This window comes from Solea senegalensis, linkage group LG7 (assembly GCF_019176455.1).
Source record: "Solea senegalensis isolate Sse05_10M linkage group LG7, IFAPA_SoseM_1, whole genome shotgun sequence".
Lineage (NCBI taxonomy): Eukaryota > Metazoa > Chordata > Actinopteri > Pleuronectiformes > Soleidae > Solea > Solea senegalensis.
This window is the reverse complement of record NC_058027.1, coordinates 20,506,613-20,520,542: the sequence shown is the minus strand read 5'-3', so window position 1 is coordinate 20,520,542 and position 13,930 is coordinate 20,506,613. Positions and strand designations below refer to the sequence as shown.

The following is a 13,930-nucleotide window of genomic DNA, read 5'->3' as shown; positions in this document are numbered from 1 at the left end:
CCAAGTGTTTACATGGCAGTAAGAAAACTGAATTATTATCTTGGTCCAACTAAAATCTGACTATTAACATGCATGTAAACGCACTGACTCATGTAAGCTAATGTTAAGGCTAAAGCTGTAGCATTAGCCCAGACATGACTACTCAGACATGACTACTTACGTTCAGAAGCTGTTAGCTGTTGCACCATCATGCACACATGCCGCCCTTGTGTCCACGACGCCAGGTTCATAAACACAAACACACACAAGGTAATTGGCTATAGGGAACTCAAAGATTTTCATTCAAATAAACGTCATTATTAGGAGCTTTTCAAAACTTTACCGGACTATAACCTACAGCTGGATTGTGCCGACATGACGCCAACAAACCAGTTACCATAAATAAATATGGATGACATGACAGCTCCCAAACAAATAGTGAAGGAATGCTGAACCCTGATTCTCCAAAATAATCACTTTGCCATTTATACACTGTTACTTGTATCACGCCCTGGTGGCTGGCTCCAGCATAGGTCATAAAGGTCATCTGAGCAGATGGGACCAAAGTAAATATACACTGTGTGGCCAACAAAAAAGTCACATAATCTAATATTTCTGTACAAGCCTGCAGGGGCAGTGTTACAATCTGAATGGCTGGGTTATTCTGGCATGATGTTGACAATGTCAAGATTCATTGGGCTCAAATTGTGAAAGAATGGTTCAGGAGATTTATTTTCACACATGGATTGGCCACCACAGTGTTCAGACATTAACTCCACTGAGAATCTTTGGGATGTGCTAAAGGAGACTTTACACAGTGGTACAAATCCATCATAAAAACAAGATTTTGGCAAAGAAAAAGTTGATGCAGTTGTGGATTGAAATAAAAGTAGTGCATGCATTTATTGAAGCATGGCATTACATTCAAATGTGTAACTTGTTTTGGCCAAGCAGTGTTTAACCCTTTAACACCGAGCACATTGCAGACACGTTTACACAATTTGCATTACCGTAATTATGTGATGGTTCGTGCTATTGGAAAAATTCTGATGGTTTCTGAAAGCTGAGAAGTTTCAAGTCAAAGTCAATGTGTGGTTTTTATGGTAATTTCACTTGTTCATTAGTTGCAGGAAGCCAGCGAATCAGTGTCTTTGTCACCAGAGGAGAGAGTTGGAAAATCATAGCCTGTACATAGTTGCCAGTTTTTACACATTGAGACTCAAACAAATGTTATTTTAAATATCTTTTATATTGTTCAAATTTCAAATTTAACATGCAAAATCTGATGATCATTTACAACTACAGTGTTTTTCTTCATTTTAAATTGTTCAACATTCATAAATTGTTAATACCTTTTTCTGGCCCTTTTATAGTTAAAAAAAACAAAAAACAGATTAGATGGACATTTAGAGGGGTAGGTGTTAAGGGATTAAATATAAATTAACAAAATGTGATGGGATGTGACACAAACCAAAGAAGCACCTCTGTTTCAAATATTAATTGTAAAACTTCAAAGATAGTGGCTCTAAAAGGGAATTTAAATACCATCTTATATCCTGCACAATCACTGGTTTAAGTGGTTAAACAAGAATTGATATATTTATTTAGTTCACCTACTGTTCACGTGGAAAGCTGATGTATAGAAAAACATGTCAAGTCTCAAAAGGAAAAAACTGTCTTTTACTATTTTTGTTATAACTTTTAAAATAAACCAGATTTTGATAAGAAAGAGGGAGTACATATTATACATATAAAAGTACAGTGTATATAGTGTGAAATGTATACTTACCAAATCCGTTGTTGACAAAGTCGTCCCACTTCACAACTGAAACACAAAAGCTTTATGTTTCATTGTCTGCTGATATGAATCATGAATATGCATGCATGTGTGGCGATGCATTTATTTTAGTGTCATGTCATCATGCCACCCATAGCCCTTGATTTGCTTTAATTAACTCAGTTTTGATTTATTTATTTGTTCATATACTGCTGTAGAGTGTACGGTGGACACCATGATCAGTAACTGTTCAAAAGGCTCTAAATCACTGACAAGATTATAGTAATTAATCATAAAAAAAACATTAATTAAACTGATTCAGGCTTAGGCTTTCAGAATTAATTAATAATGCAGTTTTTATTTGATACTTTATAATCCATGAATAGAAATCTCTGAAACCTTATTCTAGTTGTATAATATACTGTAACCAACAACATCCTTCAGATGTACAGTAAAAAGAAATTAAGAAATACATTTTAAGAAAGCCTGAATCCTGAAAGTGATGCATTCAGGAATATTTATGTCAGGAAATCCCAGAGTTCTGCTGCAGTGGGACATAACTCAGTTTAGGTGAAGTCTAAAATTCTATTCTGAAATAACCCACAGATGCATGTACATGAAGTTTCATCCAGCTAACCCAGACAGATGACTGCATTCTCAACAGTAAAAAAAAAAAAGTCATTTGAAGGCCTTTGAAGAACAGGAAAAGAGTGAATCTGGGCTATTAAGTGAAGATTCATCTCTATAGCGATGACCTTTCCGAGAAGACATTACAAATTTTTTCATAATGTAAAACAAACCAAAACAAAAAAAACCCACGTAGAATGGGGAGGATGGGCACAACAAAGAAATAAAAGAAATGAAGCCCATGGTTTCAAACATGCATAAACAACCAATACTCATATGAGGAGTAAAAACATAGGCGCAGAACAGAAACAGAAATCAAACCCCACCACCCCAAATCCCACAGTGTCTGGCTCTCTACTGATCTCTCAGCTGTTACTGTGGCTTCACTCCATGTTACAAATGTATTTTCTGCTCATTATTTTTAAAGGGTGGAATGGCAATGAAACATTTTGTTGTTGTTGTTGTTGTTACTGTAATTGTGGGGGTATATATCGTGGAGAAATTCCTGCAGGACAATGAATAAGAAAACCCTGAGCTGACTTTTTAATCTGAGGCAGAAATGAAGTAATTAAGAAAAGCTTCTCCACCCTCTGCCCTGCATTCGCTCTCTCTCCCTTGTTGGGTGCTGTTGTGGCGATGTAAATAAACAATTAAGATGGGAATGTGAGATTAGGGAAACATCCTTGTGATGTTCTGTTATTCATACGAACACAAACCCTGCCCTCCACTTCCTCTTATCGTTTTCCAACGCTGCTCTATATTCTCCTGTTGTGCCATTTCACCTGCCAGCAAAAATTAAGGCTATTTCACAGCTCTGGTGTCATATCTACAGTAAAGGCCTTTGCACATCCACAGCAATAAATGGCATGAAATAGCAAATAATGTGCAAGGTCAGTACTAATCAAGGTCAATTACATTTTTCAACACATTATCACGACCCAGCATGTCCATGTGGGCCCCATAAGGATTATATTCAGGCTCACAATATGGGTCTCAAGTGGGTTTGTCCATGGTTTCCATGGTGGCACTACCCAAGTTTGACCATCTGGGCTTCACATGTGGGGCTAGTGAACCTGCATATTTGACCCACTTCAAGCCAATGCCCACTTGGAAAAGTTACAAAAACACTTTTAAAAACCTAGTCCTATATCAGCCCCACAGGGGAAATTCCTTCTCTGCATTTAACCCATTCTCTACTGGAAACCTTTCAAGAAGTGAGAGCAGCGGGCAGCCACTGAGCAGCGCCCGGGGAGCAATGGGGGTTGGGCACTGCAGCCCTTTAACTCTCCAGTTACACGCCAAGTTCCCTTTTCACTTGGCCATGGGCTGTCCTAAAGTGGGTATGGACTTCAAGTGGGCAAACATGGGCGGGGCCGCCATGGGAACCATGGAAATCCCGCTTGGGACCCATATTGTCAGTCGAAATATAACCCTTATATTCGAGCACACATGGACATGCTGGCTGGGTATTCTTGTCAATCATGACATGATTAAGAGAACACAGTATAAGGAAGAAAAAAAACACTTCATAGATTACTTAAAGAATTATGTGGAGTTATCATCTAGCCACAATGTGGTGGGGCTCGGTTAGGAAAACCTGGATATAGCAAAGACTTGGTGGATTTTCGTCAGTATTCTTCAGCTGAGTATTCCTGAGGTCAGTATCCTTCAGTTTAGTATTCCCGAGGTCAGTATTCTTCAGTTCTAGATTCCCAAGGTCAGTATTCTTCAGTTCTAGATTCCCGAGGGCAGTAGTATTCAGCTTGGGATTCCGGAGGTCAGTATTCTTCAGCTCAGTATTTCTAAACTCATCCTGAGGTCAGTATTCTTCAGCTCAGGATTCCTGAGTTCAGAATTCTTCAGCTCAGTATTCCTAAACTCATCCTGAGGTCAATAGTCTTCAGTTCGGGATTTCTGAGGTCAGTATTCTTCAGCTCAGTCTTCCAGAGGTCAGTATTCCCATGGTCAGTATTCTTGAGATCAATATTCCTTGACTGCTATAGCAGAGAGGGGACGATACACAAATAATCTCAACATTCTTCATTATTAATGGTTGAATGAGTCAGGAAAGTCCTTGTTGCTATGGCAAATAATGACCCATGTTGGGGAGAGGGATATCATGCATGAAGAATTAGATCCATGGAGAAGATGCTGGAGTGGGTTAATACTTATTAAAGCAACACAAAAGGGTTTGTGATCCTGTGTATCACGGGATATCTGTGACTACAGACGGAGGATGAAGCTGTGGAGGACATGTTTTTTTTGGCGGGGGACCATGTCCTCAAGAGGATGAGGGTGATGAGTCTGTCTGGACACCACACACATACACACACACACCATCATCAGCGGCAGCAGCAGCCCTGATTATAAAGTGGGACATTATATAGGACACAGTAAAAAAAAAACAGGTCTGGAAAGAAAACTGTGCTGCAGTGAAGTCCTGCAGTGTCCAGACAGACACCTGCACTTGCATCGTGTAATGAGACGATGCCACGATATCATCACGCCGTCATTATTTAAACATCTCATCCCCTTTATTCTGACGCCACTCATTTATTCTCTGCAACTCATCAAAGTCTCTCCCTCATCAAATCAAGTTTGATTTAAGATTGTGCGACTCAATTGTTCATTAGACGAGAGAAGTGTTGTTATTTTTATCCTAATGGGTGGCTGATTGCTGTGATTGAGTTTCCCCCTCGGAGATGATGAATGAATAAACGTAGGGACTAGGAAGAAAAGTTTTGATTTTAAAAGAGGAAATGTTGAAGACAAAAAAAAAAAAGAATTCTCAATCGTGTGTAAATTCACTGAATCACAGGCTTGTTTACGTTAAAGCTGGGGCAGGCAAAACATTTGTGGTTATTATTCAAAAGTGGAGGCTAACCTTTGACCACAACCCGTCACAAAGAAATAAACAAACGTTAATTGTCATTTTTACTATAGGGATGACATTCTCTTTCCATTGTAAAGGACGTGAACAAAATACAATAATTTAGATTGACAGTATAAATCCACCTTTAGAATAGTATGTTTTCTGAATGTCATTATGCACCGAGCAGCTTCAAGTTTCACTTATTTAAACCCAATTAAACACGGCTGAAATTTAGTGGAAAACAAGCCACTGGTCAAGAAAATGAGATGAGACCAGTGCTGAGCTGCAGTGAGAGGAGGGAGGACCTGGATCGATGGTCACCACCGACGCCATTGATTCTGAGTATCAGGAGGATCAGAGTGAGGTGGCTAACGATCCTCTCTGTGCTGATTGATGTGAAGAAAGTCCTGTGTTGTCTCCCCCCAGAGACAGAGAAACCATCAACTCCTCCAGCCTCCACTTTTCCTTCCAGCCCGTTGCTTAATCATCGTTAATGTCACAGTATGAGAACTGAATCCTTCTTTGACACTCGCAGTGTCTTTTACACGGTGCTGCCCGCCTCACATTAAATCGATAGTTTGGAAGCATTTCAGCATAGTCAGAGTGTTTGATGATCTGGGTCCTGAATCCGGACAACACGATATGCAATAACAATAATAATAATAAAAAAAGGACTCTGTTATTTTTGGTCAGGATTTGGTCCACAAATGCTTCTCCTGACATTTTCCAGGGCATTGTCCTGGTTTTGTGAAACCACAAGTAACTATATTTGGAAGAGCGTGCACATCCACCTACACCTGCATGCATACACCTGTAAATCACACTGTGGCCTAAAGCATCCCCTGCTTTATGGTCTGCTTGATTCTAAGTGGGAGTATAATTTACAAGATGGACATCATGCTATTTTGAAATAGACCTGAGGTTAGTGAGTGAGACAGTAGATTCCCCAGGAAAATACTGTCAGAATAAATCAAGTGAGAAGTAGGCTGATTTCCATATGCAGAAGAAGATTAGGGCCACATGTAAACAACATTTGGAAAACAGCCTGATTTCTGAAATTAAATTCAGAATTCTGCATATTTTCTCAGAATTATCTTTTGTGGTCCTAATCCTCTTCCATACATTTCCTCATACACGTGCAAACCAATAAAATTGTAAAAAATGTTTAGAAAACAGCCCGACTTCTGGGATTAAAGTCAGAATTCGGACTATATACATATATATATATTTTTTTATTTTGTTGTGGCCCTAATCCTCTTCCATACATTTCCTCATAAATGTACATGCAAACCAGTGAAATCACCCCCAATGGACACTGAAGAGAATACAGGATACAGACACTTACACATTGGCACATTTTCCTGACATCCATTTTTTTACATAGGCCAGATTTTCTCTGTTGTCCTTGTTCACAGTGAAACATATAAATGGTGTTCCAGTTCTCTCACTGTCCCACACTAAAAGTGTAGAAATAACTCATACATAACCCCACTTCAAAAAGATATCCCCAATCTATCCTTTTAATGCCTTCAGATGAAGATGGGGCTTTATTTATTGAGGTTCAGCATCACTCAAGTCGACTTCAGTTCTCTCTCCACCAGCAAACATCACTTGTGCCCTCGTTCACTGCAACCCCTCCCTCCCTGTATCTCTTTCACTTCACATCTGAAAGAACATTAATCATACCAGTCACCCACATGTTTTCACCTCTACCTCTTCCCCGCCCCTTTTCTCTCCTCCTCCTCCAGTTCCACTCTTCCAGAGCTTGAGGCAAGTGGGTCATCAGCAAGTAGAGGACTGTTCTTTCTGTGGTAAAAAAAAGAGAGACACAGAGAGAGGGATGGAGTTGTGTCTTTTAAAGAATCAGAGCAGCTTTTCTCCTCCAGGTTGACTTCTAATGTCAGTGAGAAGTTTGTGTCATTCAGGCCTTAAACCTGTGGTAGCAGGTGATTCATCGTTTCTAAAAAAAAAAAAGTCTGCGTCTCATCTCTGACTGTGGGATTTCATTTTTGTTAAACTGACATGAGGTCATCTGTTTTTGCTGAAATAAGATAAAAAAGAAAATGTGATAAAGACACAGTGAATTAACCTCACTTCTCATTAAAATGATGAGCTTGGGAAAAGAAAACAAGCTTATGTTTTGTGTTTACATGTTTTGTGCTCCTAATACTTAATGACACTGCCATCTAGCGGAACCGCGTGCACATTACACCCAAAACTTCTGGTAATATTTGCCATGTAATATTATATTGCACACAATACATCAAATCCCATCAGTAACTACTGCCATGTAATATAGTATACTGTATACAACCAATACAGACCTTCTGTAATGTTAAAATGTCAAATTTTAACATTAAATGTCATCATAAAATGAACAAAAAATGATTTTCACTTGGCAGAAATTGAAGATAAAGTTATAATATTACAAGAGCACCCTACCTTTCCTGCCTTGTGACCCTCTTGTGGAAGATAAAGCGGTGGACGATGGACGGACGGATGGAAATCTACAAAGTGAAGTTAAATAATTGAATCTGAGCAGATGAAACAGCACGTCACCTGTGCAAACAGAAGAAAACTTCATACGGCTTTATTAAAATGTGACCTGGAACAGCTCAGTTTTTCCTTTTTATTGCACCAAGTGAAGCCTCACTTTGTCTTTAAAATAAGGCTTTGAAAATAGAGGCAGAAGAGAAAAATATGCCGTTTCAACATTTCTTCAGTAGTTTTTTTTTTTTTTCATAAATAGATTCAGTTGTCCACCAGTCATCCATATGTACAGATCATTACAACAATCAAAAGATCAATTAACGAGCCAGAAATAATTTGTTTACATCGTTACATAGGTTTTTTTTTTGGCTTGTTAACTGAAAACTTTCTCTCACTTAATAACATTTTCCAACTTTCAACAATCAAGAAGAAATGTACAGTCATCGTATGTCAAGCAGAGCGGGAATAAATGTAAATATACTGTACATACATACAGACACAGTCATAGAGATACAGCTGAAGATGCAAAAACATAAATACGGGACAACTTTAAAGGGATAGTTTCTTGAGTGGGGGGGTCATATCAGTTTCTTATAGACAGTGAGGTTAATGTAGCAAATTCCACCTGCTGTCTACACTACCTTAGTCAACACTGCCTTTGTTTTATTTTTAAAAACTTCTCAGCTGTTTTTAGTTGAAACAGGCAGAAATGTAGACCTTTGAAAACAATGATGCAGTGAACTGTATCTCCTTCTTATTGTGACTCCACAAACAGATGTGAAAGAAAAGGTTTACCAACACTTTTAGTTTCAGATTTACCTACTCGTCAGTGCGATAAAAGAAATTCCATCTCTGAATTCTTTCCATGGTTGTTTCTTGTGAGTTATTCTTTAACTAGATAAGCAAATGGAAATGCAGTAGCATGTATGTCGCCTTGCTGTTGGGAAGCCAGCAGACCAAGACAAAATCACTGCTTTACAAAGCAATGCAAACCTCCATGTCCTGTTGGAAAAGTCCGTCTGACTTTAGTTTTCTTGTTGTCCCTGATTGTTGCCATGCTTCACTGATCTCCCAGTCACCTGTAAGTAACACACTGACCATACTATAAGTAACTCATATAACCCCACTTTAACATTCCTGAACTGTACCTTTAAATATATACAGCTTGTGTATTCATCACTTTTTAGCGACATATTTTTAACAGGGACAAGGCATTATTTGTCCTGCCAAGGTGAGCGAGTGCGCGCACGCACACACACAAACACACACACACACACACACACTTTTGGCTCCACAGTTTACATTAAAGGTGACGATATGTGGTCTGAGGATATGAGATGAATCTACCTGTGGCTGTGCTCAGTGCATAGTTTAAACTCGGCATCAACGACCGTGTGCAAAGTCATGAAAGCAGTCGAGGAGAGGGAAGCAGCGGCCGACGTACCGACGGACGAGGTGCTTGTTTGTTTTTTGATTTAAAAGGAAGGAAAACAAGCTGGAGAAGAAGCTGGATTTAAGACACATCGTTTGTACATTAGTGTTCTGTTTTCTGCTCCTGCATCGGCCTTTTACAGAGAAGTTCAAGTCAAAGTACGCCTCGCTCTTTTTCTCCTTTATAAAAGAAATTGACAGCAAAACTGTAGGCAATAGACCCGATTATTATTATGTTATTATTATTATTATTATAGTAATGATAGGAGAGCGAGTTTAAAGCTTTAAGGCTCTGTTTCAATTAACTTTTTACATTTAATTAATCTCAACAAACCAGAGCTCAGATGTCACCTCTGAATCTAATCAATTAATACAATATAAAAAAAAAGTAAAATAAAGAGTGAATTTAACTGAAAGTCAGGTGAAATCTGTCAGTGCTAACTTTCCTGAACAAATACCAGGAAGCGACTTTTCTCGATCTCCAGCTCAGACGTCAGCTTCACATTTGAACCGTTCTGAGGCCAGTGTGGCGTCACTACAGGGCGCCAGTGAGGCACATGAGGACAAGCACATGGATTGTGAGCAAGTAGGCCAGGAACAGGTATCGAGAGCGAGTGCGGCTGGTCAGCAGCTTGGAGAAGTAGAGGCTCCTCCCTCTGAGCCAGCGACGACACGCCACCATGCCGCCTTTCACCTGAAGGATCAGCCGCCGCACAATCAAGGAAACAATTAATAGAGCAAAGAGATTTTCTTCAAAGGGATGAAAGAACACGAGATGACGTACGTACCTGTCGTGTGATCAGAGGCTGGTTGGGGTCGAGACTCAGAGCACCCCATCCCTCCTCCGTCTCCATGTCGATACTGAAATCGGGTTCGTCAACTCTGGATGCACCAGACACACTGCGCAGAAACACATGAATAAGATGTGTATATCTGTGTATGTGTCAATATGGAAAACACATAGAGCAGGGGTCTCAAACTCAAATGAGCTGGGGGCCACTGAGTGTCTAGTTTGGTCAGTAGGGGGCCAGTCAAGTAGAAAAAAAAAAGGCAAAGGTTTTGAGAAAAGGACTAATATTGAAATAATATTTCACATAATTACAAAATAAAAGTGCTTGCTTTGACATGGAATGATAAATAGTTCACAATATAAACATATTTATGATCAAATAAAATAAGAAAATATGAACACAGAATCATCCCCTGATGGACATTCAAGAGAATACAGATTTCAGACACTTCAACACTGGCTTCACTTTGTGGACCCAGAGATCAAGTTCTTTTATACGGTCTATGATTCTAACACCATGTGTAAACTGAGAAACTCAGTGCTCACCTCTTCACTCTGTCCTCGGCCAGACGTAAAGCTTCCTCAGCTGTCTCTCTCCTTGCTCTCTCATCGGCCAGAATCTGCTCCACCTCCAGCAGCCTGAACACACACATACACACACGCACAGGTGTTAATATGCTAACCATCACAGAGACAGACAGCGAGGCAGACCTGTCGTCTTCTCACCTATCACGGAGCTGACCGACTTCAGCCGTTTCAACAACCATAGACTCACGGCTTCTCTCCTGTGGGGCTCCGGGTGCAACCTCAGCATACACTGACCCCTGCTAGTGTGGAAACAAACTTGCAAATAAGAAAACATTTTTATCTGAGAAAATCTATTTAAGTCCCCAGTGTGGTCTTCGGCTGCTATAACTCATCTACTTCAAGGTTCACTTTGTTACTGTTGCCTTTTTATCATCGCTAACTAAGCTGGCAATTTTCCTTCGATCTCTGGCTTCAACAGGGTGTTGTATAGAAAATAAACACTTTTTATTCTATTCTATTTTAGCCCAGAGAAAGGCTGCTTACTGGATATTTTCCTCTATATTTGGACCATTAATGCCTCCTACAGACTCCTGTGTGTTTTCAGTATAAATCAAACAGTGCGACATGGGTCCAATAATCATGGTTCAGATATCAAGTATGATGCATATACTGTAGATGTGATTCAGCTGTGAACCGAGACACCAACATCATTAGCATGAGGCAGTAGCAATCAGCAGATGATGATGAATTGCGCTAAATAAAAACTATAAAGACGAGGCGGCAGATTCCACATACACATTGTATCCCACCTACTAGCATTCGGTTACGTTTTGCCTCCATTGTATTTGACTGTGTCGCCCTGCTGCTGATTAATAATTGTATGCAGCATTTATATTGACAAGTCAGTAGCTCTTACATTTGACATGAACAGAAAATGTTCTTAAGCTGTCCCTGTGACAACAGCCATCACTGAACCTTTTTTACAGTATGACCACTGCTCAGGATCCACGATCAATGGAATCAGCATAATTGTTTCATGTTGGGCATAATTTTATCACACATCCTGTCAGGTTTTGTTCTGTATCACACCACAGGAAACTTTTTTCTTTTGGCAGTACAGAATCTGTGAGGAACATATATACCTGAGCTTGGCCTTGTACTTGAGTTTCCAGCCAGTGGCAGCGGTTCTGTGTGTCCCTCAGGGTTTGGACAACAGCTCTCATCTGAGCTGCACAGGCCCCTTTTTCTTCGACAGCCTGCTGTAGCTGGAGTGAGAGGGAGGTGATTTATTATATCCTAGCACTAAATTAAAAAGGGATAAATTGAGGAGATACCTCATATATTACATTTTATATCGTCATTAGAAAAGATATGGATAAAGCAGAAATGTCATCTTTTTTTTGACTAGATAAGATGCTGACATGCCAACAGTGTGGCTTTTCTGCTGACATTAATGTTTCTGTTGGAATTGTAAAAAGGTGACTAAAAACATTTGATTTATACTAAACTGGCTAAGTTTTGGGTTGGGGTAAAAGGTTGGATTAGTTGTTATAGGTGATAATTAGGGCAACATCTGCTACTAGTTAAAGTAGGTTCCTCTCTTTCTCACCATGATTACAAATTCTACAAGTGGTTAAGATCTTATAAGATTATTTGTTGAGAGTTTAAAAAGTATGAAGGCTTAGAACTTCCATTAATATTATATAACTCGGAGCTATTGTGACAGCTCGAGTCATACCTTGGTGTTGAGTTGCTGGAGGTAGTGGTCTCGTTGTTGGATCTCATACATGCACCGCTGCAGGTCTCCATGAAGTCGAACCTTCTCTGACTCCAACTGACTCACCATCGTGTCCGCCAAAGATTCCTGCTACAAGCAGGCAAATGTTTGTTCATGAAATTAAGACTAACACCTATTTGGTGTTCTACGTTAGTTGGCATCCATAATGTTGCATTACTACCTTATATAACTGCACATGGTTAGCATGCAAAATAAAATGTTTTCTTACCTTGACTAGAAGCGTGTCCTTCCTCTCTGTGTCACACCTGCACAACACACACAGAACATGTAATAAAAGTAACATCTCTCATTTGTTCTCATGCATGAATCCACACATACAGTCTCTTAAGCAAACCACATGGTGCTTACTACAGTTTGGCCAAATACCAAACTCCTTGTTGCAAAGGTAACAATGCGACACCGGTTCTTGTGTCAGTTGTATGTAAAATTTACAGCCAAAACATGTTGCCAACATCGCACAACACTCACACACTTACTTCATGCCAAGAGCTGTTCTACAAAGGACAAACAAACAAACAATAGAAAAGCTTTTTCCGAGAAAGCAGTGTGCTGTTTGATTGACACTGTTCAATTCAAAGTAAATGAGCAGTATTACAAATAAAGCCTCCACAGCACACTATGACTGTGGTTAGTCTCACGTTGACCACTATAGGCTCTACATACAAACTAGTGTAAAGAAGATTTAGTACTTGTTTAAGTTTGGAAAAAGCTCACTATCAGAGACAGGGTTCAAAAAGGTACTTTTTGGCTCTTAACTAAATACTGGTCTGTTCTGGGTGTAACATGTCATAAACCAATCAGATCTTTCAAATTTCTCCAGGTGCAATCAAAAAACAGTTGATTGGTAAGTGGGTAAATACATCATTGGACTGTGGCTGTCAATCCTGAGCTCCTCCCACCAGATGATTGTGAACAGATACACATGCTTAAAAGATGACAGATGATGCAAGGCAATATCGCCATCTATAAAAAGCTCAACCCACATTGACACCTGTTTTATTGTGACTCCTGTCACCCATGTTTGGGTTGCTTTGCAGCATGGACAGTTGTTACAAATGCTATAAGTGTGACCTTTCCACTGGTGGGACATGTATGTAGAGCTGCTTAGTAGAACTGCACTGTTATTGATCAAAGTCTCCCATCAATGGCCAGATTCCTCTGAGGCTGGAAACATAATCTAGAGATGGTGCAGAAGTCTACTTCTCTCTCAGATCACTTAATCTGCATTATTGTGAAAGATTACTGTTAAATCCCGTAATAACAACAGATAGAACATTTTATGTTGCCTACCCCAACGTTATTACGATTAGTAGGTTTAAGAAAAACCTGTCAGGAGAAATGTTTTGTTTTTACCTCAGAGTCTCCACTTCCCGTGATCTGGTGATTTCTTCAGGTAATTTTTTGTAAACCATCTTTTCATCCAGCTTCTGCAAAACATTAAAAAGCAAAATAAAGTCATCAGTTACAAAGAAGAGACAACTATTAAAAACTATTTAATGAAACATAAATATACAGACACCACAACATGTACATCCCAAACGGAAACATACCATGCAAGTCAAAGCAATGGTATGAGAAAAAAAAAAGAAAACTTGACCTTTCATACTGTGAAAAAAAAAGAAACCCTAGCCAAGAAAT

At 39.4% G+C, this 13,930-nt stretch overlaps 1 protein-coding gene across 7 annotated transcripts in view; it reads right to left on the bottom strand.

Annotated features, from left to right (window-relative positions):
- Window positions 1–7,800: 7,800 nt before the first annotated feature.
- si:ch211-220f16.2 (golgin subfamily B member 1) overlaps window positions 7,801–13,930 on the bottom strand; it is a 32,633-nt gene continuing 26,503 nt past the window's right edge. For 4 of the 7 annotated variants that reach the window (XM_044030987.1, XM_044030983.1, XM_044030988.1 and 1 more), the window contains 8 exons: window positions 13,646–13,719; window positions 12,501–12,537; window positions 12,233–12,361; window positions 11,637–11,759; window positions 10,693–10,793; window positions 10,513–10,605; window positions 9,965–10,076; window positions 7,801–9,870 (listed from right to left, as the gene is read on the bottom strand). In XM_044030987.1, coding sequence (XP_043886922.1) covers window positions 9,712–9,870; window positions 9,965–10,076; window positions 10,513–10,605; window positions 10,693–10,793; window positions 11,637–11,759; window positions 12,233–12,361; window positions 12,501–12,537; window positions 13,646–13,719 — 828 coding nt within the window. In that variant the 3' untranslated portion in view covers window positions 7,801–9,711. The remainder of the gene's footprint in view (window positions 9,871–9,964; window positions 10,077–10,512; window positions 10,606–10,692; window positions 10,794–11,636; window positions 11,760–12,232; window positions 12,362–12,500; window positions 12,538–13,645; window positions 13,720–13,930) is intronic. The other 3 variants (XM_044030986.1, XM_044030990.1, XM_044030984.1) reach the window with 2 other exon arrangements.